Source organism: Vidua chalybeata, chromosome 22, assembly GCF_026979565.1.
Source record: "Vidua chalybeata isolate OUT-0048 chromosome 22, bVidCha1 merged haplotype, whole genome shotgun sequence".
In the NCBI taxonomy this organism is placed as follows: Eukaryota; Metazoa; Chordata; class Aves; order Passeriformes; family Viduidae; genus Vidua; species Vidua chalybeata.
In genome coordinates, this window is record NC_071551.1 from 7,635,479 (window position 1) to 7,660,027 (window position 24,549).

Consider the following 24,549-nt stretch of genomic DNA (forward strand, 5'->3'; position numbering starts at 1 on the left):
GAGTAGCAGGTGGCAGTGGAGCACCAGGTGTGTTAAAACCTGCCCTGCTCCTACTTTGGACCCACGGGCACCTTGCCTGCCTTGGAGGTGTTTCTTCTCATCCCCCAAATCCGCTTGACTCTGCTTTGGGATTTGGGGTATTCCCCACCCTTACTGCACTGTTACCCACTGCGAGCACTCTGCAAGTCCCACCAGGGTCTCTCCCCTTCTCTTTGGGGCTCTCTCCTTTTCTCCTACAGTCCATGTCTTTTCCCTTTATATGCCCTTCTCCCTCTTTTTCTCCCAGACTCGGTGCCAGCCAATTTCTAGGCTTCCCATTTTTCTAGACGAAGAAAGAACAGCTGCATGACAGAGGTTGTCAGAGGAACGCTTTCCAGGGAAGGAGCGAATCCCGAGCCATTTTCCATCTCCCGTGCGGGCAGTTTCACGCACAGACGGGCACGCAGGACCTGCCCTCGGCTGTTGCGCGGCCCCGCGGCCCCGGAGCGAGCCGCGTGTGCCTCAGGCTCGCCGCCAGTGCGGCAGAGGGTGGCAGCCACGTCACGCTCCGGCCGCCCGGTGCGCCGGGCCGCCAGCGCCGGCATCTCCGGTGCGTGCGGGGCGGGGCGGGGGGCACCGGGCCGGCGGGACCCGCGGGGCCGGGCCGGGCCCGGGGCGGGGCGGGCACGGCGGGCGCGGCCGCTCCGCCGCCCCTTTGCAGGCGGGGCCGGGGCGGCGCCGGAGCGGGGCCGGGAGCGCGGGAGCCCCGCAGCCCCCGGGACCCCCCGGCCGCCAGCGCAGGTGAGCGCCGGGACGGGGCCGGGGCCGGGAGCGGGGCCGGGAGCGGGGCCCGGGCGGGCCGGGGGCTCCGCGGAGCGCGGCCGGCGCTGCGGGGCCGCCTGCGGCAAATGCCGGCTCCGCTCGGGCGCCTTCAGCGAGCGGCGCTGCTCTCGGGAAAAGCGCTTCTGCCGTGGGCAGAGCGGGGCTTGGCGGAGCCGCTGACCTGCGGGCTGCGCGGCCGGAGCCGCCCGGGGGCCGCCCTTGGCGCTGTGTCCCCCGTGCTGGTGGCTGGGATGGATGGATGGATGGATGGATGGATGGATGGATGGATGGATGGATGGATGGATGGATGGATGGATGGATGGATGGATGGATGGATGGATGGCAGGCAGTGGGCCGGCTGTTTTGGCCAGTAACCACTCATCACCTGCCTGCCCACCCCGCGGGGTGCTGCCGGTGCCTGCCTGGCCTTCAGGTGGCTTTGGCACATGGCGCGTTGTCGCCACAATTGTCACTCCCGGGCTTGGGGAGTGGCAACACCTGGTCATCCAGACCTTCTCCGGTGTAGGGCTTGTGGTGCCTGGCTCAGCTGTTCACAGCCGTGTGGGTTTCTGCTGTGGGTCAGCTTTGGATCATGTTTTTGGCAGGGCATGAGAGTCTTTTAAGAGCTCCCAGAAGAGAGTCTTGAGCACGGCACGCTGTATGTGCCTGAGATGGGAACCTGAAGGTTGAATGTCATGATAGCAGTCATTAGAAATGCATGACTTGTTTTTTGTTTCCATCAACAAGATGGACTCGGGTTTCTGATATTGTGGAGCCGTTGGGAACAGTTGAAAAAACCTGATTTCAGCAACTTCTTCATCTGGAAGCTTTCGTTTATCACAACTTCCTCCAACTCCCAGGCTCTGCCTGTGTTAGCAGTAATAGCAAGGGTGCAAGGATCTCATATCACTTTGCCAGCATTTAAGAGTTACAACACCCCTCATGAGTTACAGGCTGTACTTGTGCATGTGAGAAAGCTGAAACACGGAGGAGTTTGTTGTTTGATGTTGTGCAGCAAACAATTGTCAGGTTTGGGAGCAGAGCTTTGCACAGTGTTGGTTTTTAAGCTTTTGCTTTAACCACTGAATATACGGTTTCCCACTAGGTAGTTCCTCGGGCAATACTGTGAACTTGCCTAAAAGCTGATTGGAAGTTTCCACCAAGGTTCTCAAGTCTCCCATCAGATGCTTTTCTCACTCTGTGATGTCTCTCTGTGGTGCCACTGTTTTACTTCCAGGATGAGGAATGGCTTTACATTTCTTTTTCTCTTAAGTTGCTTCACCTGAACTCCTCTTTCCCTCCCTCTGGCTATTGCTTCTGGTTGGATCTAAGGTTCTGCTGAGCCTGAACGATGGCGTATTGCTCTGATGCTCTTCTGGAGCTGGGAGGCCCAAAAACTGCAGCCTGTTTTTATCACCACACGTACATTCTGCTTTCCTATCTCTTCTCTTGCTGACAACCCCTTTCATCATCAGCCCTGCACACAAACAAGGTTATCCCCAGTTCAGATCACATTAGTGTAGTTCTGCTTCCATTACTTTTCACTGTGAGTCTGTTTTGTGGGAGTGTGTGTGTGTGTAAGGTGGGCATTGAACAATTTAAAAGCTCAAAGGAGTCTTTATTTCATTAAGGGAAGGGCCCAAGCCAAGGGATTCTTTAGCCCCAGTGGTTGTTTAAAGCTTGATCCTTGCAGTTTCCACATAACCAGAACACATCCATGGAAGGTGGGAAAATCCATGGTTCTCCAGTGACATCTTGATGCACAGAAGTTGCTGATTTTTGTTAATTAAGTGCTGGTTTGTATCAGCACCTCTGGTAGGGAAGGGGATGCTCTGTAGTGTCTCAGAGGCCTGAAGAGATAGGTTGTGGGCATTTTCATCCCTTGCCAGGGACAGTTCATGGTACAGCAACATCCATCTAATGGTTTGTGTAAGTAAAAGTCAGATTAATCAAGGGTTATCCAAGAAAAGGCATTGTCAAAGCAACATAACTGTGTGTCTGGTATGTAGAGCTGGATGAACAATGAGCTGCTGTTGAAAGAATGAGTGAATCAGTGCAGGCAACTATGTGGCAGGATAGGAGAGATCAGTGTACAAAATGGAAGCTGATAATATGAAAAAAAAAATTATTTGATTTTTATATTTGGTAGAGGTAGAAGTCATATGGTTGTAAACTGAGTTAAGGAAATTCAAATATTCTAAACTAGGGTTTGAGGAAGTTAAAAAGCCAGGCTCTTGATTTTAGGGGTTGTTCAGTGCTTGGATGGTTTTCCACACTTTTCTAAGGGGTCCCCAGTGTTCTCCTGCCTAGTTCATGACCTGAGTTTGGCCCTCGTGGGTGTGTTGAAGGAGGAACCAGAGACAGAGCTGTGGTGCAGCCTGGGTCTGGACTGAAGGTGCCTGTCCCAGAGCTGAAGGAGAGCAGAGATGGCCCCATGGCACGGCTGAGACCCGGATCCTGTTTTACAGGAGGCTGCAGGAAGCTGTGATGGAAACATCTGTGGGCACAAGAGCAGAGTCTGACCTGCTGCACCAAAGGGAAGCAGCTCCAGCGAGGTTCTGCTGTGTGATGAAGTGACTGGCACTGGGTGGGAGTCCCCTGCCAGGGGGGAGCCCCCTCTCTCCGAGCTCCCATGTGCAGGCACAGCTTGACACACTTACCTGCTGCAGGATTCTTCCCAGTCTGTCTTGAAGGGCAATTTGGGGGGTACTTTTACTGTCAGTCAGCGCTCAAATGACTTGTCTGCAGTGTGGATTTGTTTTACCCTGTGACCCCAACCAAAAAATCAAGACCAAGCTCAAAACACTCTCAGAGCACACTGAAGTGCTGTGAGAGCTCAGAGCTGGTTCAGCTCTGCTGAGTGTACTGATTGTGTGCTAAAGCCATGTCAAACACGTGTGTGCCTCAAAATTCCGTGGTCTCCTCCCCCAGCCTAACCCATGCCTGCAATGAAAGTGACTTCCTGCAGTCTCCCACGCAGCACATTACCTGTGAGCTCTGCACTGCTCATTTCCTATAAGCTCGAGAGGTATTTTGGTAGTCCTGGGGTTTTGTAATTTTGCAATTTGTTTGTGGGTGTTGCAGCTTCCATGTCTGTCTGATGCTGCAGCCTCACAGAGGTTTGGGCAACGCTGCTCCATGTCTGATCTTGCTGGTTTTTTTTTTTTTTGTTTTTTTTTTTTTTTTTTTTTTTTTTTTTTTTTTTTTTTTTGTTTTTTTTTTTTTTTTTTTTTTTTTTTGTTTTTTTTTTTTTTTTGTTTTTTTTTGCCTTTTCCTCTCCAAAGCAGTTGTATGTTGTAAACACCAGAGCTGTGGTTGATAAACTTCACAAGAGGAAATTTGTGTTAGTAGGTTTTATGTCGGCTGCTGGCTTGTTAAATACTGGCTGGGTGGTTTCAGATGTGTCTCTTGGACCCTGACACTCTGCACAAATTTACTTTTCCTCAGATTGCTCAGCTGTGTTCCCTCCTATTGCTGATGCTGTGCCTCTATTCTCTACATGGCATCCAGTGAAATTGAGGTTTCATTTCTGTCCTGGTGCATGGACTCATCCCATGTGGACATCAGCTCTGCCTCGGCCAGCTCCCCTCTTTGCTAAGGATACACTTTTATTACCTGCACACTGACTGCTGCAAGGGGAAACCTTAAGGAGGGGAGAGCAGCCTGTAGCTTTCCTGCAGAGTAAAGAATAATGAACTGAGGCAAAGGCCACAGGGGAAGGAATTGCCTTCATCTAAAAAGTGAAATTTTGTCTCATCTGCTTTTCCTGCCCAGTGATGAAGAGGTCTGGGCTTTAAAAATTGACAATTCTATTGGAGAATTTTTTTTTTTTTTTTGGAAGACTGCTGCAGTGAGAGTATATCTCAATTTACTCCAGTAGAGTAAACCCTGCCAAAAAGGAGTGATGCTGCACTTGGCTGTTCACAAATGGCAGAAGGACCCAGAGAAAAGGGAATTGTAATTACTTGTATACATGAGGGCAAGATAGTGCAAACAAGGTTGGAGAACTCTGTTCAGTTTCCCAAGGCAAAGGGGAAGAGGGAAGTCAGGCAGTGCAGGAACACCCCAGAGCTGGCCTCATGAAAGAATTGTCACATCAGATCTGGGCTCCAACGAGTAGAACATTCTGAATTTAGCAATGGGAAGGGGAGAGACTTGGTAAATGATGTATTAGAAACCATGAAAGTCCAGAGTTATTCTTCCTTTGGTATATTCATGCCAGGTTCTGTTGAAAAAAATCCTGCATCCTCTAAATCAGGGAGTTTGGAAAGACAAGGTGTTGAGCTTGAACTGACACTGTAGTGCTCATGGCTTAGGCAGGCACTTCATATTCTCTGGGATGTGGTGCCAGATGGAAATCCTCAGCAGAAGGAAGCAGCTCAGCCATGGCTGTGTCTCTGTCTCTGCTGGTCAGTAGAGTTGTGGTGGTTTGCTGATTCAGGCTGGGGTAGCAGATACACCAGAAACCTGCTGTTTTTATTGTTGATGGGCAGAGAACAAGGCCAGCTTGCTTTGCTTTATTCAAACTCGTAAGCCTTGCCTCCTCCCCCTTTGCTGCCCTCCCTGCAAGGCCGGGGGTGGTTTGTGGTGATGCAGCCTCTGTGCTGAGGAAGCAGGACAGATAAAACACAGCTCATGTTTCTGGGAATCCTGACCTCACTGCTGACAGGGAAGTGGTGTGCTCCCAGGACCTGGCAGATAAGATGCTGGGCTCCTTGTGCTGGAGCCCAGGGCTGGCTCCTGAGGAGCTGCCAGCAGGACTTTGTGGTTTGGGAATCAGCAGCACTTTGCTCAGCTCCTTTCAAAGTCCCTACACCCACGGCTCCAAGCTGCATTTTAAGTTGTGAATGGGGAAATGTAGTGCTGGTTTCATGGGCTGAGGAGAAGGGACTCAGACTTGCTCAGGGCTGAGTTTGGAGCCGGGGCTCTGGAGCACCTTCCAGGCTGTGCCACTGGGATGTTCCTCTGCTGACCTGGCAGAAAAACTGCCAGGGCAATTGCGAGGGAATTGAGGTGAGCTGGGTTCTCTGCTGGGGTGGTTGCAGAGAATTAGTTGGAGCCACTTCCCCGTCTCTTGCTGGGAGCCAATGCCAGCAGTTCCAGAGTCTCCAGCACGTGGGGACACCAGGCTCTGCCACTTGTCATCTGCGCAGGAAACCGGAGGTTTTATTGCTGTGGCTTTTTGCTTGTGGGCAAATGGATGGAGACTTTGTTACAGGTCTTTGAGAAGGGAAATGTCTGACAGGCTGCTGGTGAATGCCTTTTGTTTCCTCCTGTGTTTGAAAACAGCAGTTTGTACCTGATAGCGTTCAGATCCTCCTTCTCTTTGCATTCCTTGGATGTGCTGAAGATAAATTGTAGCATCCTGCCAAGGGACAGGCTGCAGATGGAATTAACAAACTTATTCTGATTGCCTCACCCTTCAACTTCATTTTTCTATACTTGTAGAGGGGGGATGTACAGCAGAGTATTATTTGTTTGTATGTATAAAAATGAATGCATACTTGGAACCAGCAACAATTCTTTTTCCCTCTTGCAGACTGGAAATGAGCTCTGGAAAAACAAACTGGAGCTTGGAGCATGTGGCCTGAGGATTGCCTTACACAGCCAGGGGTAGGAACTTACTGTTTCTCTTGGCTCCTTGGTCATAGATGAGCTATTGGGACAATGTCTTTGTTCTCCAGAGAAGCTCATTCTCTTATTTTTTTGTCAAATGCAGGTGTAGATGTTAATCCCGGCCTAGAAGGGATTAAGAAACTGTTGTACTGAAATAGAAGCAAATGCCATAGTTACATGTGGCTCAAAGGCACTGAACTGGAATTTTACTAATTTACTAATTTATCCTGAGCTTTAAGGCTGTGCTGACCTTCCTTTCTTTGGGTTCTTTTGCACATTAATTTTCTACAGAACTGAGCAAATGATATGTAGTCAACAGCAACAGTTTTCCCTTGTCTTGCAGGTGGTAGCCAAGCAGTGAGCAGGATGCCCCCAGGCATTTACTGCCCTACGGAATTCTGGTCCAAGGGGGAAAACCAAAACATCCAGGTGGACTTTTTGCTGCCCACAGGCATCTACTTAAACCTCTCAGTGCCCTGCAATGCCAGCCTGGGCACCATCAAGCAGGTAACAGCCTTGTACCAGCTGTTGGGTGACAGGTCTGTGCTACAGGGGCCCATCTACTCCAGAGTTCTGCCTCCAACAGCAGGCACTTAGGATGAGAGTAAAAAGAGGGATATGAAGTCATGTGAGAGTGCTATCCACAGGGATAAGCATCTTTGGGAACTGGGTAGTGTTGACAAGACTTGAGAAGCTCTTGGCTCCCATCCTTGGCATCCTGACAGATTTCATGTTACTGGGGGCAAGTTACTTAACCCAGTTTTGTTTCCAGTGTGAGTAATTGCTGAGTTTCACAGGACCAGAGTCAGCAGGTGCTTACTGTGAGATGTTCAGGTGGCACTTGTTTGAATGCTCAGGCTGAGGGATTAACATTGCCCGAAACAAAAGGCAAGCACGAAGAAAGGAAGCCAGTTAAAGGCTCCTCCAAATAAACCTGCCCAGCACGAGCTGGAGCCACCAGACCTGGCTGAGGAGCAGCCCAGGGCCAGGGGGCTGTGAGGAGCTTGGGCTGTGCTCTGCCTTAGCTGTGTGCTGGGGGACAGTGTGCAAGGTGACAGAGGGAGGGTGACAGCAGCAGGGTGACGGTGTGCAGGGTGAGGGCTGGCACAGGCCCTGGGGACAGCTGGGTGGCAGTACGGAGGGTGACAGCGTGTGCTGAGGGTGGGGGGTGACAACAGCAGGGTGAAGGAGGGTGACAGTGGCAGAGTGACGATGTGCAGGGTGACAGAGGGAGGGTGACAGCAGCAGGGTGAGGGAGGGTGACAGTGGCAGAGTGACGATGTGCAGGGTGACAGAGGGAGGGTGACAGCAGCAGGGTGAGAGAGGGTGACAGTGGCAGAGTGACGATGTGCAGGGTGACAGAGGGAGGGTGACAGCAACAGGGTGAGGGAGAGTGACAGTGTGCAAGGTGACAGAGGGAGATTGACAGTAGCAGGTGACAGAAGCAGGGTGACAGCAGGGTGACAGTGGTAGGGTGACAACAGCATGACAGCAGCACAGCATGACAGCAGCACGGTGAGGCAGGGTGACAGCAGCAGGTGACAGCAGCAGGTGACAGCAGGGTGACAGTGGCAGGGTGACAGCAGCAGGTGACAGCAGCAGGTGACAGCAGGGTGACAGTGGTAGGGTGACAGCAGCAGGTGACAGCAGCAGGTGACAGCAGGGTGACAGTGGCAGGGTGACAGCAGCAGGGTGACAGCAGCAGGTGGCAGCAGCAGGTGACAGCAGGGTGACAGCAGCAGGTGACAGTGGCAGGGTGACAGCAGCAGGTGACAGCAGGGTGACAGTGGCAGGGTGACAGCAGCAGGGTGACAGCAGCAGGTGACAGCAGCAGGTGGCAGCAGCAGGTGACAGCAGGGACCCTCCTGCAGGTGCTCTGGAAGCACGCGCAGTATGAGCCGCTGTTCCACATGCTCAGCGACCCCGAGGCCTACGTGTTCACCTGCATCAACCAGACGGCCGAGCAGCAGGAGCTGGAGGACGAGCAGCGCCGCCTCTGCGACATCCAGCCCTTCCTGCCCGTCCTGCGCCTCGTGGCTCGCGAGGGGGACAGGGCCAAGAAGGTCATCAACTCCCAGATCAGCCTGCTCATCGGCAAAGGTCAGCTCCCCGCCAGGGGCACAGGGGGCTCTGGGTGGCACACAGCCCGTCCCGGGTGGCACACAGCCCGTCCCGGGTGGCACACAGCCCGTCCCGGGTGGCCTGGCTGCCCGCGGGGCCGTGCTGGGGGCCGGGGGCACCGGGACACCGGCAGGATCCGTCTGCTGGGGATGCAGAGGGAGCTCTGTCTGTGCACGGCCAGGGAAGGTGGTGCTTCCTGCTGGAGAGCCCTGGGCTGCGGGGACAGTGCCACTGCACATCGTCCAGCAGGGCTGCTGGCAGCTTGGCTGACTCTGCTTTGGGCCACGTGTTAAACACGCGCTCAGGGAGACTTTCACAGACGTTTGAGGAAAAGGCTCATTTCCCCCCTTGGCTGCAGATGCTTATTTTGCCTTGCTCTCTTGCTCTGCACCCAGGTTTGCACGAGTTTGACTCTGTGCAGGACCCGGAGGTGAGCGATTTCCGCGCCAAAATGTGCCAGTTCTGCGAGGAGAAAGCGGCGAAGCGGCAGCAGCTCAGCTGGGCAGCGTGGATGGAGTACAACTTCCCCCTGCAGCTGGAGCCCATGGCCAAGGGCCTCGGCACTGGCTCTCTGCAAATCCCCACCAAGAACATTTTTGTCAACATCAAGTTCCAGTCTGGCGGGGTAAAGCACAAACTTTTCTGTCACAGTGTTTGGTGGTTCATGCTTTTCCTTTGGAAACCTCTGCGCGTGTGGAGACAGAGTAATGTGTGCCTGGACAGCGTTTCCATGTGTTCAGTGCTCACTCCCCAGATTGCTTTGCCTGTGGAGATGGCTGGGAGGGAGCTGTTCTCCCTCCTGAAAGTGCACTGGGTGTACTGGTTAGCTGGAAGCTGAGCTTGCTGCGTGCACATGGGCTGGAAACCTTTCTGGGTTTGGGTAGGAAAGGAGCACAGAATCCAATACCTGACACTGCTTTGGAAGCTCAGGAGCCTGCTGAGCTCGTGCTCAGCAAACGCTGCTTGCAGGCACTGCTCTGTGCTGCCCACGGGCCCCTGTTCCTGCCTCCTGCCTTGGCTCATGTTCTGCATCTTGTGCCTGGGCTTGGAGCAAGGTCACCCTGGCAGGAGAACAGCCTTCAGAGCAGTGTGTTTGAGCATGGGGACCCTTCCAGCCTCTGCCCTGCTGCTGGAATGACTGTGGGAAGGTTTCTAATGACTGGCAACCACATGAACTGGTGATTCTGCTGAAAACTGAAGTTCCTGATTTCCAGCCTTGTGCTTACACTGCTGAAACTTGCTCCTGCCCAGTTTGGCAAACGTCCCTATTTATCATAGGCTGGTGTGTGTGTGTCGTTGTACCTTCCCATGCTGCTCCTCGTTGCCAGCAGCAGGAATATTGCTCCCTGTCTGTGCCCCTCCAGCCCTGTGCTGCTGTCTGACAGTTTGCTGTGTTGTTGGGATTGCAGGAGAGCTTCACGTTCCAGATCTCCCCCTGGGAGTTCCCCATCACCTTAATGAGCTATGCCATTAAGAAACAGGCCACTGTGTTCCGCCACGAGACCGTGCAGAAGCCAGAGGACTACACCCTGCAGGTGAATGGGAAATGTGAATATCTCTATGGGAACTACCCCCTGTGCCAGTTCCAGGTGAGCCTCGTGTCTTGCTTTATCAGTGGCTGTTCCCACATGGCCTTCTCTTGCTGGGGGCGTGGGCTGGGACATGTTTACAGTGCTGTTTGCAGGAGTGCAGCACATCAGAGACAGCACCTGGATGCTACTCAGGACAAAGGCTACTTTCAGCAACCTAACCAATCCTTATTTTTGGGGGGCCAAGGGTCTAAGCCTGTCCCTGGGTGCCAAGTGCTGTGTAAATACATTTACAGACTGTGGTTCTGGAAATATCTGCTGGCTTGTATGGTGGGATGAGGGTTCTCCCATTGAAAGTTGGGCAAGTAATCCTGAATCATGTGCTCCTCTGGCAGGGCAGACTGCTGCTGGGAGCGCTGAATCCTCCTCAGTGTTTTCCCTTAATGCAGCCATTTGAGTCCATTGATGAAATGCCAGCTATAAAAGGCACTTCATATTCTCAGTTCTGGCAACATGAGGCCAGCGAGCTGCAGGTTTATAAAGCAAGAGGAGATAATTGAGAGCTGGAGTTGGATTGTTGCTGTGTCCTTCCCTGGGTCCCTGCAGGGGTTCCTGCCTGGGCTGGTGGCTCTGGCGGGTGGCCTGGCTGACCCTGTCCCCTCTCAGCACATCCGCAGCTGCCTGCAGCGGGGCCTGACCCCCCACCTGACCATGGTGCACTCCTCTGCCATCATTGCCATGAGGGACGAGCAGACCAACTGCATCACCAGCCCCCCAAAGGCGGCCTCCAAGCCCCCCCCGCTCCCCAAGAAAAAGGTAAAAGGGGACAGGGGCCCCTGGGCTCTCCCTGGGCTCGTGGGTGGGTGGACGTGCTGGTCGTGGCTGTGGGTGCTCCCTGCCCTTCTCAGGACAGGTTCCCAGCTGGGGTCTGGGGTGGGAATTTCCAGCCCCCTCCACAGCTTCCCTGGTTGTCCCAGGCTTCTTGCTCTTTTCTGCGGGACCCAAAAGCATGGAATGGGAGATGAGTTCTGGGGCTGACTTGAGAGGCCTTTGTTGTGTCTGTTTCTGATCAGAACCCCTTTCTCTTTCCAGCCAAACTATGGCTCTCTCTGGTCCTTAGAGCAGCCTTTCTACATCGAGCTGGTGCAAGGCAGCAAGGTCAATGCGGATGAGAGAATGAAGGTTGGTACTGCCTCACTCGGGGGGTTTGTATCTGTGCTTTCCCAGGCACACCCCTCTGGTTTGTGTGGGGAGGACACTGGCTGGCAGTGTGATCTCACCTGCTGCTCTGGGGCTCCATTCAGCCCTTGGGCAGTCTCTGAACTGCAGCACAACAGGAATGGGGAGGGAAGTGGGCAGACAGCAGCCCAGCGTTAGGAGAGCTGCTGCACAGCAAACAGAGCTGCTGCCCTGAGGTAATGTACAGTGCTGGGCAGGGCAGGGAAACCCAGCTCAGAAGAGAGGGATGACTGAAAAAGGGAAGGCAGGAGGCAGCAGAGGCCTGGGATATGTGGGGTGTTTGCCATGAAGGGGGAGCAGGAAAATGAGGAGAAGCTGCCCTTTGGGAAAGGGAGGAAACTGGGCAAGAATGTGTCACATTAATCAATATGCAAGTCTGCATGAAGTGAGGAGATAACAATGCCCTCACTGAAGCTGAGTAAAGAGAGAGACTCCAGAACTGAGCGTCTCAGTGAATTGGGAAAGAGACAGGAGTAGGACACCCTGCTCAGGAGTAGGACACTGTGCTCAGGAGTGGGGACACTGTGCTCAGGAGTGGGGACACTGTGCTCAGGAGTGGGACACCCTGCTCAGGAGTGGGACACCCTGCTCAGGAGTAGGACACTGTGCTCAGGAGTGGGGACACTGTGCTCAGGAGTGGGACACCGTGCTCAGGGGTGGGACACCCTGCTCAGGAGTGGGACACCCTGCTCAGGAGTAGGACACTGTGCTCAGGGGTGGGGACACTGTGCTCAGGAGTGGGACACCCTGCTCAGGAGTGGGGACACTGTGCTCAGGAGTGGGACACTGTGCTCAGGAGTGGGACACCCTGCTCAGGAGTGGGACACTGTGCTCAGGGGTGGGACACTGTGCTCAGGAGTGGGACACTGTGCTCAGGAGTGGGGACACCGTGCTCAGGAGTAGAACACTGTGCTCAGGGGTGGGACACTGTGCTCAGGAGTAGAACACTGTGCTCAGGGGTGGGACACTGTGCTCAGGAGTGGGACACCCTGCTCAGGGGTGGGACACTGTGCTCAGGAGTGGGACACCCTGCTCAGGGGTGGGACACTGTGCTCAGGGGTGGGACACTGTGCTCAGGAGTGGGACACCCTGCTCAGGAGTGGGACACTGTGCTCAGGAGTAGGACACTGTGCTCAGGGGTGGGACACTGTGCTCAGGAGTGGGACACCCTGCTCAGGGGTGGGACACTGTGCTCAGGAGTGGGACACCCTGCTCAGGGGTGGGACACCCTGCTCAGGGGTGGGACACCCTGCTCAGGAGTAGAACACTGTGCTCAGGGGTGGGACACCCTGCTCAGGAGTGGGACACCCTGCTCAGGAGTGGGACACCCTGCTCAGGAGTGGGACACTGTGCTCAGGAGTGGGACACTGTGCTCAGGGGTGGGACACCCTGCTCAGGAGTGGGACACCCTGCTCAGGAGTGGGACACCCTGCTCAGGAGTGGGACACCCTGCTCAGGGGAGCAGCTGCCCTGTCCCGTTCCCTCCAGCACACAAGGCAAGTCCCGTGGGCTCACGGAGTGCTGTCCTTCCTGCCCTCAGCTGGTGGTGCAGGCAGGGCTGTTCCACGGCTCTGAGATGCTGTGCAAGACCGTGTCGAGCTCGGAGGTGAGCGTGTGCTCGGAGCCCGTGTGGAGGCAGCGCCTGGACTTCGACATCAGCGTCTGCGACCTGCCCCGCATGGCGCGGCTCTGCCTCGCCCTCTACGCCGTCGTCGAGAAGGCCAAGAAGGCTCGTTCCACCAAGAAGAAGTCCAAGAAAGCTGTAAGTGAAGCCAGCCTGGGGCTGAGCCAGGCTGGCCGGGGCTGCAGAGCACGGGACACCAACCTGAACCGAGTGGCCTTTGCTTTCCAAAAACTTCACGTTAATAAAGCAGCTTACAGAGCAATGGCCAATAACTTCTTCAGCAGGAACAGGAAGCTGAGAGGTGGCTGCCTGTAAGAAAGGCTGTTTATATGTAATTTCTCTAGAAAGACCGTTGAGAAACATACCCAGCATCTGACTGGACCTAAAGAGGAATCACTTATCTTGGTGTCCCTGTTTCGCTCTTCTGCAACTTCCTTGTTTTGTAGTTGAGGTTAAACCATCACCTCTGTTGCATTTTCTTTCCAACAAGGTCTTTCCTGCAAATCCCCAGTGGAGCAAATTACCAGCTAGGGAGGGGGAATGAACTGAGGAATGTAAACATTGGTTATGGCAAAGCCTTAGGCAAGGTAAAATTAAAGTGCAGATTCTTCAAGGTTCAGGTGTTGCAAACTGACCATAGAAAGTGTTAAATCACCTTGGAAGCTCTTGATTTGAGCATCTCAATCAGAGATAGTGATATTTCTCACTTTCCAAAACTTCTAGCCCATTAATGATTCAGTAACTGAAAGCAGATCCAACTGCAGCCTGTAATTGAATTGCTGATTTCCCAGAGTTGTAACGTAAGCCTCAAGCTCTTTTCTTTATGAGCAGCAAAGGCATTTGTGCCTCTGCAAATTATTGTTTCTGTGACCACAAAGCCTGTTCTCGTGCCTTAAGGAGAGGGTTACTCATGCCATCTGTGCTAGAGGAATGAGGCACTGATGAGTGTGACACAAGATTTCAGTTCTGCTCACTCCTCCTCACTGTTGGGAGGTTCACTGAGCTTTGTTGTGCTGACATCAGTGGGGTTCTCAGGGTTACTGTGCAGTCATGTCTGGGAGCAGCAGCCAGCTCGTGAATCCTGCTTGTGGGGACTGATTTCTGGGTTGAAGACTTCAGACTGGAAACATTCTGAGGCCAGGATCAGGATTAACAGTTTTATTGTTGGGTTTCTTTTTTATTTAAGAATAGCAGAACCCCAGCTATTGCTGGAGGCTTTTGCTGGACAGAAGATCTGATTCATCCACAGGCTGGATGTTTGTGGTAACACTGGAGTAATTTTCAGTTTTGAAGCAGTCAGAAGGCAATCTTGCTGTTCTGATTGACAAAACAGAATCAGTCTGTTTAGCTGAGTTGTTAGGAGGTTCTCATTCCTGTGTGTTCTGGTGCTGGGAAAAGGTGGGTGCATTCTGATGAGCTTTTAGTATAAAATCACAACATTCATACAGCTGAGCACTGCAAAAAGGAATTTTTCCCCATGGTGAGCTACAGCTCTGAGTGAAGTGCCCAGAAATAATTTCAAATGATTGGTAAGGGCAGGTTACAGAGTGCACCCTGATTTTTGTTTGTTTGTTTTGATTGTTATTTTTTCCCCTTACTCAGAGGTTAATTCCATACATGTTGCTTATATGCAGAGTGTCCAGAGCAGATAGCTGGGACTAAATAATTTACTACCACAAAAGCAGGCATGTTTGCAGGCTGACTGGATGAGTCAGAGGGTTAATGTCACCCAGAGGGTTGACTTTCTCTAAATCATGCAGGAGATGGCTGTCTTTAGAATGCTGGATCCTTGTTTTGCTGGACCTTATCCACCAGAGATCTTGCCTTGTGTTTTGGCAGGCTCTGAGCTGTGGTTAGATGTCATTTACTCTGTTAGAAAAGGTTATTGCTGGCAGTGGTGTTTTATTTGGCTTTTCCCTGTTGTCTGGAAGCTGATGTCTCAAATGTGATTTCACTGAAGATATTTGGAGTAATCAAATCAGCTCCAAGGCTTGTGAGGGGCCGCTTGGAAGTGACTCATTTTGTCACGTTAGAGGGAAATGGGGGCTCTGTTACCTCCCCCACGTGCTGGGGTGTTCTGTGGGGTGAGGCTGCTGCATTGTCTGGAGTGCCCCAGTGGAACCAGATGTGTCTCTGTGCTTCCTTCCATCGTGGCCCTGTTTGTGGGTGCAGATGCAGAATTTCTGCCATGTAACCCCTTTTCCAGTGGCTTTCTGTGCTTGGGCCATGGTGTGATCTGAGTGCTGCTGCATGAGGTAAAGTGTTCCATTTGGGGAACCTGACTGCAGGAAAGCTGAGCTCACTCCTGGAATGTGTCTGCTCTGGGGCTGGGAGCTGGGTGAGGGCAGGGGATGGGTTCTTTGTCTTGGCCATGTCCCAGTCACTTTACTTGCTGGAGTCTTCCTCCTCCAAAATGAGGCTGGGTGGGATTTGTGGGGTTTATTTTGGGGGTGTGGTGAGGGATTGGCAGCATAAAATTTGTTTTTTATAGATAGTATTTATTATTGTACAAAGAAGCCAAGCCTCTTTTTCCTATTATGAACTCTTTCCAGCATCCTTTGTCTCGTTTTCCAAAATCGTGCCTACTCTGTGTTCCCTGTTTCAAAATTAAAGTTCTTCCCCCTGCCCTCAAATTGTGAAATATATGAAATATGTAATAGTTCCTTCAAATATTGAGTGTAGAGTAGCAAAGCCCTATTGGAAAATTAGAGACCCTTCAGCTTTGCCAGATATCAGGTGGTGAAGTTTCAGACACATTTGTGGGGAGCGTTTGGTGCCATTCAGCACCACACAAAAGACCCCAGGTTTTGGCAAGTGCCTGATGCCACCTTGTACTCTTAAATGTGGAGAGTTCAGCAGGTGAGCAGGCAGGGTGTCCCTTTGCAGGGGGATCTGTGTCAGTGCTTCCCCACGAGTGTGCTCTCCCCGCAGGACTGTCCCATCGCCTGGGTCAACGTGATGCTCTTCGACTACAAGGACCAGCTGAAAACAGGGGAGTGCTGCCTGCACATGTGGTCCTCCTTCCCAGGTATGGCAGGAGAGGGAGCTGCTGTCCTTTGGCATCCTCAGTCTCCCCCAAGAAGCGGGGTGGCCACTGCTCTGTGCTGTGATGGCAGCTGAGCCCTGCCAAGGCAAGGCTTTGTTGAGCTTGGCGCTGCTCACCTGGGGCTGTCACCTGGCCCTCACTGGGGAAGGCTCAGGAGGGTGAAGTGCTCGTGGCCAGACAGTGCCCAAGGCAGTGCCCAGGGACAGTCTCTGCTCTGCTTTCTGCACCAAAGCTTCGCACCATTTGGGCTCACGGGTTTTGTGTACTTTGTTTTTCAGATGAGAAAGGGGAACTTCTGAACCCCATGGGCACAGTGCAGTGCAACCCCAACACAGAGAGTGCAGCAGCCTTGGTCATCTGCTTCCCCAGCGTGGCAGCACATCCTGTGTACTACCCATCCTTTGAGCAGGTGGGGCACAGGGAAACTTTGAGGAAGAAAAAAGGGCTGTCCCTTCCAGTGGGGAACCTCTGGGGCAGCCATCTACAGGGACTGGGTGCAAGCAGACTTGATGAAGAGATATTGTTAACTGAAAATTTCACTTTCTCCTCTTACCTAATGGACCTTTGAGTGAATACTTATCCAAGCTCTGAATTACTGAGGTAAATAAATGAGTATTTGTTTAAAAAATGGGTTTAACTGAGCTGCCTTCAGACTGCATTAGGCTCTGTAGGAAGGAAGAGGAGTTAAGGGGGAATGAGTGAAAGTAGGCAGCTCCCTCCCTTGCAGCAGAGTGATAACATGCTGTGTGTGAGGTGGGGATTTTCCATCTGTCACTGCAACTGCCCAGACAAGTGGAGGAAGAGATGTGCCTGTAGAGGGGAGGAAGGAGATGTGCTCTGTGCTCCCCAGGAGGCAGGGTCTGGCTCAGAGGCTGTGCCAGGGAGGAAGGGGAGATGGCAGGTGACTGACCTCCATCGCAGCATAAATGCCTGAAGTGGTGGTGACTGCAATTACAGGGGAAGTGAGGAGCCTTTCTCACCCTATCTTTTTTTTTTTTAAATTTATCTTTATTTGTGTCCCAGCTGCTGGAGTTGGGAAGGAATGGAGAACAGCCCCGAGCTGCCCCAGAGGATTCTGAGGAGGTGAGTCTTCTGGCATCAGTTTTCAGCTGCCTGCCAGCCTGGTTTTGTGGACTGGTTGTTTCCACCTTACCCCCTCCCAGCATTTTTCCCCCAGCTGGGTCGTGCCCCAGCCCTGCGGGGTCTCTGTGAGCTGAGCAAGCCCAGAGTGTGCTCTTTGCTGTGCAGAAGCTGCAGCTGAAGGAGATCCTGGAGCGGAGGAGCCACACGGAGCTGTACGAGCACGAGAAGGACCTGGTGTGGAAGATGAGGTACGACATCCGTGACCAGTACCCGCAGGCCCTGGCCAAGCTGCTCGTCATCACCAAGTGGAACAAGCACGAGGATGTTGCCCAGGTGAGGATGTTGGGGCTGGCAGCCAGGGCTCCTTTTTGGGTCCATCTTTTATGTTCCTGTGCTGTGTTTGGGAGCCCGGCTGAGCTGGGATGTTTCACAGGTCTGGCTCTTCTGGGCTCTGTTTGGTTCTGGGGGCTGTCCCAGATTCACTACTAGCCAGCAAGGTCTTGTTTATCCCTTCAAGAAACTGGAGGCAAAAAAAAACCAAACAAACTGTATAATTCTTGGAAAAAAACATATCTGGATTGAATATTCTTAAATGATAGTAAGAGATCAGCACAAGCCACCTCAAAGGATCAGTTTTTGACCTGGTATCTGCAAACTTGCTGTGAGGCATCTATAAATAGTGACCCTCCGTAAGGAGCTGCTCTTTCATCTGTAGAATTTCAGATTGTCATAAAAACCTTGTTCCTTTTTTTAGCTCTTTTCTTTCTGGTCATTACAGATGATTTCCCTGCTTCAGACCTGGCCAGAGTTGCCTGTCCTGAATGCCTTGGAGCTGCTGGATTTCAGCTTTCCTGACCGTTACGTTGGCTCCTTTGCTATCAACTCCCTGAAGAAGCTGACGTAAGTGCTGTCCCCAGGGGAGAGCAGAGCCCTTTCTATTTCTGCCCAGGGCTGCTGAGGGGCTGTGAACAGGAGTGACAGCCTTGTCTTTGCAGCTCTTACAAGAACAGTTATGGCAGTGAAGACAAGGTTGTGTTTCGTGTTCCTTTCTGTCCACAGGGATGATGATGTGTTCCAATACCTGCTGCAGCTTGTCCAGGTGCTCAAGTATGAATCCTACCTAGACTGTGAATTAACCAAGTTCCTGCTGGAAAGGGCATTATCCAACCGCAAGATCGGCCACTTCCTCTTCTGGCACCTGAGGTGAAGAGAAATGTTTTAGGCTTTTTCTCAGTAATCAAGGGAAACCAGCATTTACTGAGTCCTTCATTGCTTTGTGATGTGGGAACTGCTACTTTTTTACTCAGTAAGAATTATTCCAGGAGGACACACTATTGTTTTTTTATTAATTTCTTTTTGTGTTTTGTCATCGTAGTGGTGATGTTTGGGTTAGGTTCTGTTCTCAGAATTTCTATATATTTGTGAGTATATACACACACGCCTCTGAGCTGGAATTTGCTTTGTGCTTCCATGGCCACCTGCCAGCTCTGAGCCATAAGCTCTGAGCTGTTCTTGCTCCCCAGGTGATGTTCCCAAAGGAGGGGTTGGGGATTGAATCACCCAGAAAGATGTTTCATCACCTCCAGCAATGGTTTTCCTCCATCACCTTCTGGGGTGGGGGCATTTTTTTTCCTTCCCCACGACACAGGGTCTAACCAGCAGCCAGTGCTGTGCTGTGGTTCCCCCGTTGCTGGTGCCATGTGAAGGGGACAGTGAAGGGGACAGAGAGTGACCCTGCAGGGAGCCAGCTCTGCTCTAACTGCCTCCTGCCTGCTCCCTGCCCAGGTCAGAGATGCACGTGCCCGCCGTGTCCCTGAGGTTTGGGCTGATCCTGGAAGCGTACTGCCGGGGCAGCACCCACCACATGAAGGTGCTGATGAAGCAGGTACAGATTGCTTTGGGCCTTCCCTCTGGCTTGGGAAGCTAGTTCTCAGCTCTTGGCTTTCCCAAATTCATGTTACCAGTGCTACGAGGAAAGCCTGGGGAGGGCTGTTGGTTTTGGTGTGTCCTGGAGATCCCCAGCACGTGTGGCTCTGCTCGTGCCTTGCTCACCCACAGTCTGTGTCCAGAACGGTCTGAAATGTGCAGACACTGCTGTTGTTAGATCAGCTGGGTGAGGTGGGAGCTGATCACAACCACAACTCCCCAAAAGCATTTAAGTTTAATGCTGGGCTCTAGGGCTCATCCTCTGCGCTTTGCCAGCCAGGGCACCTCACTTCTTCCTTTGGTGTTTGGTCATGTGCTTTATTCCTGCTGCAGTCATTACCTTGCAATGCATCTGTGCCCAGCACAGTATCCACAATTAATGTTGGATCTTCCTCAAGCAGATACTACCAAATTTGTTTTGCTGCAGTGTGTGAAATTGCTACAAATTGAAGAGGAAGTAAGAGATGGAACCAAGGTTTACATTTCACAGGAGATTTTAATGCTTTTTCAACTTTCTCCAGGAATTTCCTATTTGTTAACCCTGTTTCATCCCTCCCTTTTTTCAGGGAGAAGCACTGAACAAGATGAAAGCTCTGAATGACTTTGTGAAAGTGAGTTCTCAGAAGGCCACCAAGCCTCAAACCAAGGAGATGATGCATATGTGCATGAAGCAGGAAACCTACAGGGAAGCCCTTTCCCACCTCCAGAGCCCCCTGAACCCCAACATTATCCTCGCTGAAGTCTGGTAAGGGAGAGATCTGCACCTCTGAATTTGTGTGAATTCTGTGCTTTGTTTCACACTGGAGCCAGGCTTTGGGTCATCCCAAGGTTCTTTCCTCATGGAGGTCCCAAGTCCATCAGTAGGACTGGCAGCTTGCATGGCTGATATTTTAATAGATGGAAACTGAGGGTAATATTTTTATTTTCTCTAGTGTGGATCAGTGCACCTTCATGGACTCCAAAATGAAACCTTTGTGGATTGTGTTTAATAATGAAGAGACAGCTGGAGGTGGAGTGGGTATAATTTTTAAAAATGGAGATGGTAAGTCTTTATTATGCTTGTGAAAAGATACCTTTTAGTCTCAAGTATTTACTGGGGTGAGTGGGCCTAAATCTGGACCATTAAGATGTTGTGTAAATTAGGAACTTGGATATTCTGGGGGGACTTTTTTGGTAGTAATCTGAAAATATATATTAACTCCCGTCTATATTTCACCTGCTTCCCCTTTAATTAAGATTTGAGTGCAGTGGTAACTGGATACCTTTTCCTCTGTAATGCTGCCCAGATCTGCGCCAGGACATGCTGACTCTGCAGATGATCCAGCTGATGGACATCCTGTGGAAGCAGGAGGGCCTGGACCTGAGGTGAGCAGAGTGCACACAGCTGTCCTCCTGCCCTGACACTCAGGGGTGGCCAGGCTGCTTTCTCTGCAAGCTCCTTTTGCCCCCAGCAGCTCTGTCTGGTGTTCTGGGAGCAGCTGGGCAGCTGCTGTGGGGCTGGGGAGCAGAACTGCAGAGTAGAAAGGGAGGGGACAGGGCAGGCAAGGGAAAGGTTTAAATCACCACCACGCCTTTGTGGGCAGGATTTCAGTGGAAGGGTTTCTTTCATCTCTGCAGGATGACCCCTTATGGCTGCCTCTCCACAGGAGACAAGACGGGGCTGATTGAGGTGGTCATGCACTCGGACACCATCGCCAACATCCAGCTCAACAAGAGCAACATGGTGGCCACGGCTGCCTTCAACAAGGACGCTCTGCTGAACTGGCTCAAGTCCAAGAACCCGGGGTGAGGGGCTCACCTTTCCCTCCCTGCTCCTTTTCCTTCAGCTCTGCACACCTCCAGGCTGTCCCACCCGGGCTGTGGCTGCTCCCCTGCCTGGCACACCTGGAGGCCTCGTGTGGATCTCCTTTCCATTGAGATCGTGGACACCACGTTCTTCAGAGCCCTTCAGTTACAGACAGTTCTTGCAGCTCATTTTTGTAAAGCCTCCAGAGAGCACTACAGGAGTCCAAACAAGCTTCCCTCCCTTCTCCTGCAGCTGAAAACAGCTCTCCCCATGGGGCAGTACTGGACTCCAAAGTAAAATTACCTTTCACTCTTTCTTACCCTCTCTAGAGATGCCCTGGACCAAGCCATCGAGGAGTTCACCCTGTCCTGTGCTGGGTACTGCGTGGCCACCTACGTGCTGGGCATTGGGGACCGGCACAGCGACAACATCATGGTCCGGGAGACGGGGCAGGTAACCCAGAGCACCTGGGCACGGGGGAGCCCTGGGCAAGGCCACCCTTCTCTCCCAAAACCCTGTGGCCAGCATCTGCTCAGTGCACTGACTGAAGAGAACTCAACACTGAGCAGCTGAAAGAGGTAATATCCTGAAAATATTTTTTTTTTTTTGTAGCTCTTCCATATTGATTTTGGTCACTTTTTGGGGAACTTCAAGACTAAATTTGGTATTAATAGAGAACGAGTCCCTTTCATCTTAACCTACGACTTTGTGCATGTCATCCAGCAAGGAAAAACTAACAACAATGAGAAATTTGAAAGGTAAGTGCTGGGAGTTAAACTTGACTTCAGCTTTTGAAACTCTGAATTTTTAGTATTTATTTCCACCAATATGCAGCTTATAGCTGCCTGTACAGATGAAAGTAAATAAATTATTAACTGGCGAGAGCAGGGTTCAGACTGCTAAAACGCTTTACAAAATGGTGGAGTTTGCAGTCCTCACTCCTTTGGCTGGTCTTTGCTCCTGCAGGTTCAGGGGTTACTGTGAAAGGGCCTACATGATCCTGCGGCGCCACGGGCTCCTCTTCCTGCACCTCTTTGCACTGATGAAGGCTGCTGGGCTGCCAGAGCTCAGCTGCTCCAAAGACATCCAGTACCTAAAGGTAAGAGGCAGAGCCCACGCAAGGGGTTGAAACTGAGCACCTGCTTTTGTGGCTGGGTGAGGAGGAGGAGTTCACTGTGCAAGGCCAGATTCTTAGAAGCAGATGAGCTCCAGAACGGTGAGTGGATGTCCAATGCCCCTGTGCAGGACATCAGAAATGCCAGGTCCTGGTGCTCAGAAACCTCTTCAGGTTCTTCACCATGAAGGCAGCAGGTGCCCACTGGCAGGGAAGGAGGCACAGCCCTTGGTTCTCATTTCCTAGTTTGCCTCCTGAGTCATAACCACCCATCCCTGGCAGCTGCAGAACACTTTGTACAAGAGCAATACAGATTCTGCTCTTTCCCTGCACCAACAGAAGCAGAGGGTGCAAGTGTTTATCAGAGAAAAAGCCTCCTGCAACCTCAGGAACAATTAAAAATAATTGATGGCTACTCCATTCCTCCTTTCAGTGAAGTAATTTCTTATGAATAAACATCTTACTGGTTGAGCAGTGACTTGTTCAGTTGTGCACTGATTTGTGCCTCCTGCCTACAGGATTCCCTGGCCCTTGGGAAGACTGATGAGGAGGCACTGAAGCACTTCAGAGTGAAGTTTAATGAAGCCCTGCGGGAGAGCTGGAAAACCAAAGTGAACTGGCTGGCACACAACGTGTCCAAAGACAACAGGCAGTAGAGCAGGAGCTGCCCCTGCCCAGGAGAATGGAACAGCCCCAGCACTGACAGACAGGTGCCTAAAGACTGAACAGTGGTGCAGTGTGGAAGATCCCCCACCTCTGATTCCCAGAGATCAGACATTGCTGCGTGACTGAAAAACTGTTGGCCTGTCCTCAGCCACACCACTGTGGCTGCTGTACATCTTTGGGGGACAAGGGAGAGACGTGAGGCAATAAAACTACTGCATACAGTAAAGGTAGGTAGAGGTACTGTACCCTTGAGAACTCCTTGAGCTTCAAATACATGTTTCAATGGAAGAGTTGAGGCAGTTGTAACATCCCTCCAGTGTGCTAATGTCTGTATTTCTATTTTCTGGAAAATTTAGCTGAGCAGAGATCCCCCAATGCCTGTAGCCTATCTTCTAGAACACCACTATTACAGCTTAGAGGCATTAACTTCAGCATGTGGTCACTCCTGCCCTGTGTCAGTGTCCACTGAGGTGGGTCAAAGCACACCAAAGCTGACTTGGACAAATGGTTTTACTCTGCCTTGAGACAGGATAAAAACATCCATGCTGTTATATTGCTTTCTGTCTGCTCCAGAGGCCAAAGTGTTCTGAAACTGAGCTGGAACTCAGCTACTGCTGTCTAGAACTGATGGCACAAAAGCAGCTTTGAGGTGGCCACTGGATCAGGTACTTTGCTTCCCAAAGTTAGGCTTCAGTTGAGCCTCAAGTAACTCCTGCATTTCTGCATTTATTTTGGTTTCAAACCTGAAAACGCTAAGATTGCATTTTCACATTAAAGTAATTACTGCTTTTCATAAAAGATGTTAAGCTGTGAGGTCTGTTCTGGTTTGGATCTATTCATACAAACCCTGTTGCCTCTCAAGCACCTGTTGGTAGAAGCAGCAGTTCTGGCACAGAAGACACCTCATTTCAATTTAATCTAACCCTGGGAGAGCCCCTTTTCCTCCACCTTCAGATGATACTGTGACTGAAGCACTCAGGCTCTAACAGCTGCTTTGGTACTAGAGGGAAGTACTGCAGGATTTAGAGCTCTGTGCAGGCTGATCAGTGAGTCCTGTGCCTCTGCTCCATTTTAGAGAGCAAATATTGCTATTTCCTTGCTTATTAAACTAATTTACAGAGCAAAAAGTATGCAAAAAAAAAATCTTGGGTGCTGTGCAAGGTGAGATGCACTGAAACCACAGCCCCGATCTGGTTCTTGTGGAAGACACTACAATTCCAGAGCTGCAAAAGCAATTCTCTTACAGTGCCAGAGCCTGCACTGGCACCCTGCTCTCCTCAGTCCCTCCAACTCTCACAGCAGAAAGGCCAGGCCCTCACAGATTTCAGAGCAGTGGCTCCTGTCCTGTCCCTCACTTTGAGAAGTGCAATAACACAAAGGTGTATCAGTATCAACTGCAAGAACTGAGCACAGTTTTACAGAGATTACTTAGTCTGGAAAACTGGACTTACCTACGAGCAGTAAAAATTCACTGAGTCATCGTGTGGACCTTCTTCCTTGTACACCCTGGGAGAGTATCTTGGATAAATCTCTGAAGCTCTGTTGGGTCAGCAAAGAGCCTTTGACTCCAAATTCACAAAGCAGCAGCAGCTCACCTGATGGTTCAGCAAGCTGAACTGTGCTAAAGATTGAAACTTAGAATTTTCAAAAATGTTCCATTTCATTACAAGTGGCTTCTCATTTTTATAAATATGCTCAGAATGATAGACCTATTTCTATTTATTTAGAGATGTTTCTGTCATTATTTTTTTTTAACTCTGTACAAACTGATTGTGCTTATTCTGTTGCCTTTGAAAAAGAAGTATTTTTTTAAGCCAAACCGTGGTTCTGCAAGAAGAGAATGTTTACATGTTTAGCTTTTCAGTTGCATTAGGTACATGTTTTGTAAATAAGAAATAAAAGATATTGACAAATTGTACACAAATGCTGCCAAGTCCTTCTGTGCTTGAGAACAATGACCACAGAACTCTCCTACTCCCCCAGCAGAGGCAAATTAAC

The 24,549-nt window shown here is 51.3% G+C and overlaps 1 protein-coding gene across 3 annotated transcripts; it reads left to right on the forward strand.

Annotated features, from left to right (window-relative positions):
• The first annotated feature begins 700 nt into the window (after window positions 1–700).
• PIK3CD (phosphatidylinositol-4,5-bisphosphate 3-kinase catalytic subunit delta) lies at window positions 701–24,526 on the forward strand. 3 transcript variants are annotated; one of them, XM_053963020.1, is made up of 24 exons: window positions 701–780; window positions 6,341–6,414; window positions 6,761–6,924; window positions 8,289–8,517; window positions 8,934–9,163; window positions 9,948–10,127; window positions 10,734–10,883; window positions 11,160–11,249; window positions 12,847–13,068; window positions 15,862–15,958; window positions 16,255–16,385; window positions 17,000–17,059; window positions 17,225–17,392; window positions 17,838–17,959; window positions 18,119–18,262; window positions 18,845–18,944; window positions 19,552–19,730; window positions 19,918–20,027; window positions 20,272–20,350; window positions 20,603–20,770; window positions 21,101–21,224; window positions 21,384–21,529; window positions 21,738–21,870; window positions 22,404–24,526. In XM_053963020.1, the coding sequence occupies exons 3-24, from the start codon at window positions 6,784–6,786 to the stop codon at window positions 22,539–22,541; spliced, it is 3,141 nt and encodes a 1,046-aa protein (XP_053818995.1). In that variant the 5' UTR covers window positions 701–780; window positions 6,341–6,414; window positions 6,761–6,783; the 3' UTR covers window positions 22,542–24,526. The 3 variants fall into 3 exon arrangements, with proteins under 3 accessions (XP_053818995.1, XP_053818997.1, XP_053818996.1); XM_053963022.1 differs by having other exon boundaries at window positions 9,948–10,073; XM_053963021.1 differs by lacking the exons at window positions 701–780; window positions 6,341–6,414 and adding an exon at window positions 5,545–5,814.
• The last annotated feature ends 23 nt before the right edge of the window (window positions 24,527–24,549 follow it).

What these genes read in the sequence shown, in the direction of transcription:
- PIK3CD (XM_053963020.1), top strand. Translation starts at nt 6,784, where the DNA reads ATGCCCCCAGGCATTTACTGCCCTACGGAATTCTGGTCCAAGGGGGAA. An exon ending in ACTACCCATCCTTTGAGCAG is followed by an intron (nt 16,386 to 16,999) that starts GTGGGGCACAGG and finishes TTTGTGTCCCAG; the next exon opens with CTGCTGGAGTTGGGAAGGAA. An exon ending in CAGGAGGGCCTGGACCTGAG is followed by an intron (nt 20,351 to 20,602) that starts GTGAGCAGAGTG and finishes TCATCTCTGCAG; the next exon opens with GATGACCCCTTATGGCTGCC.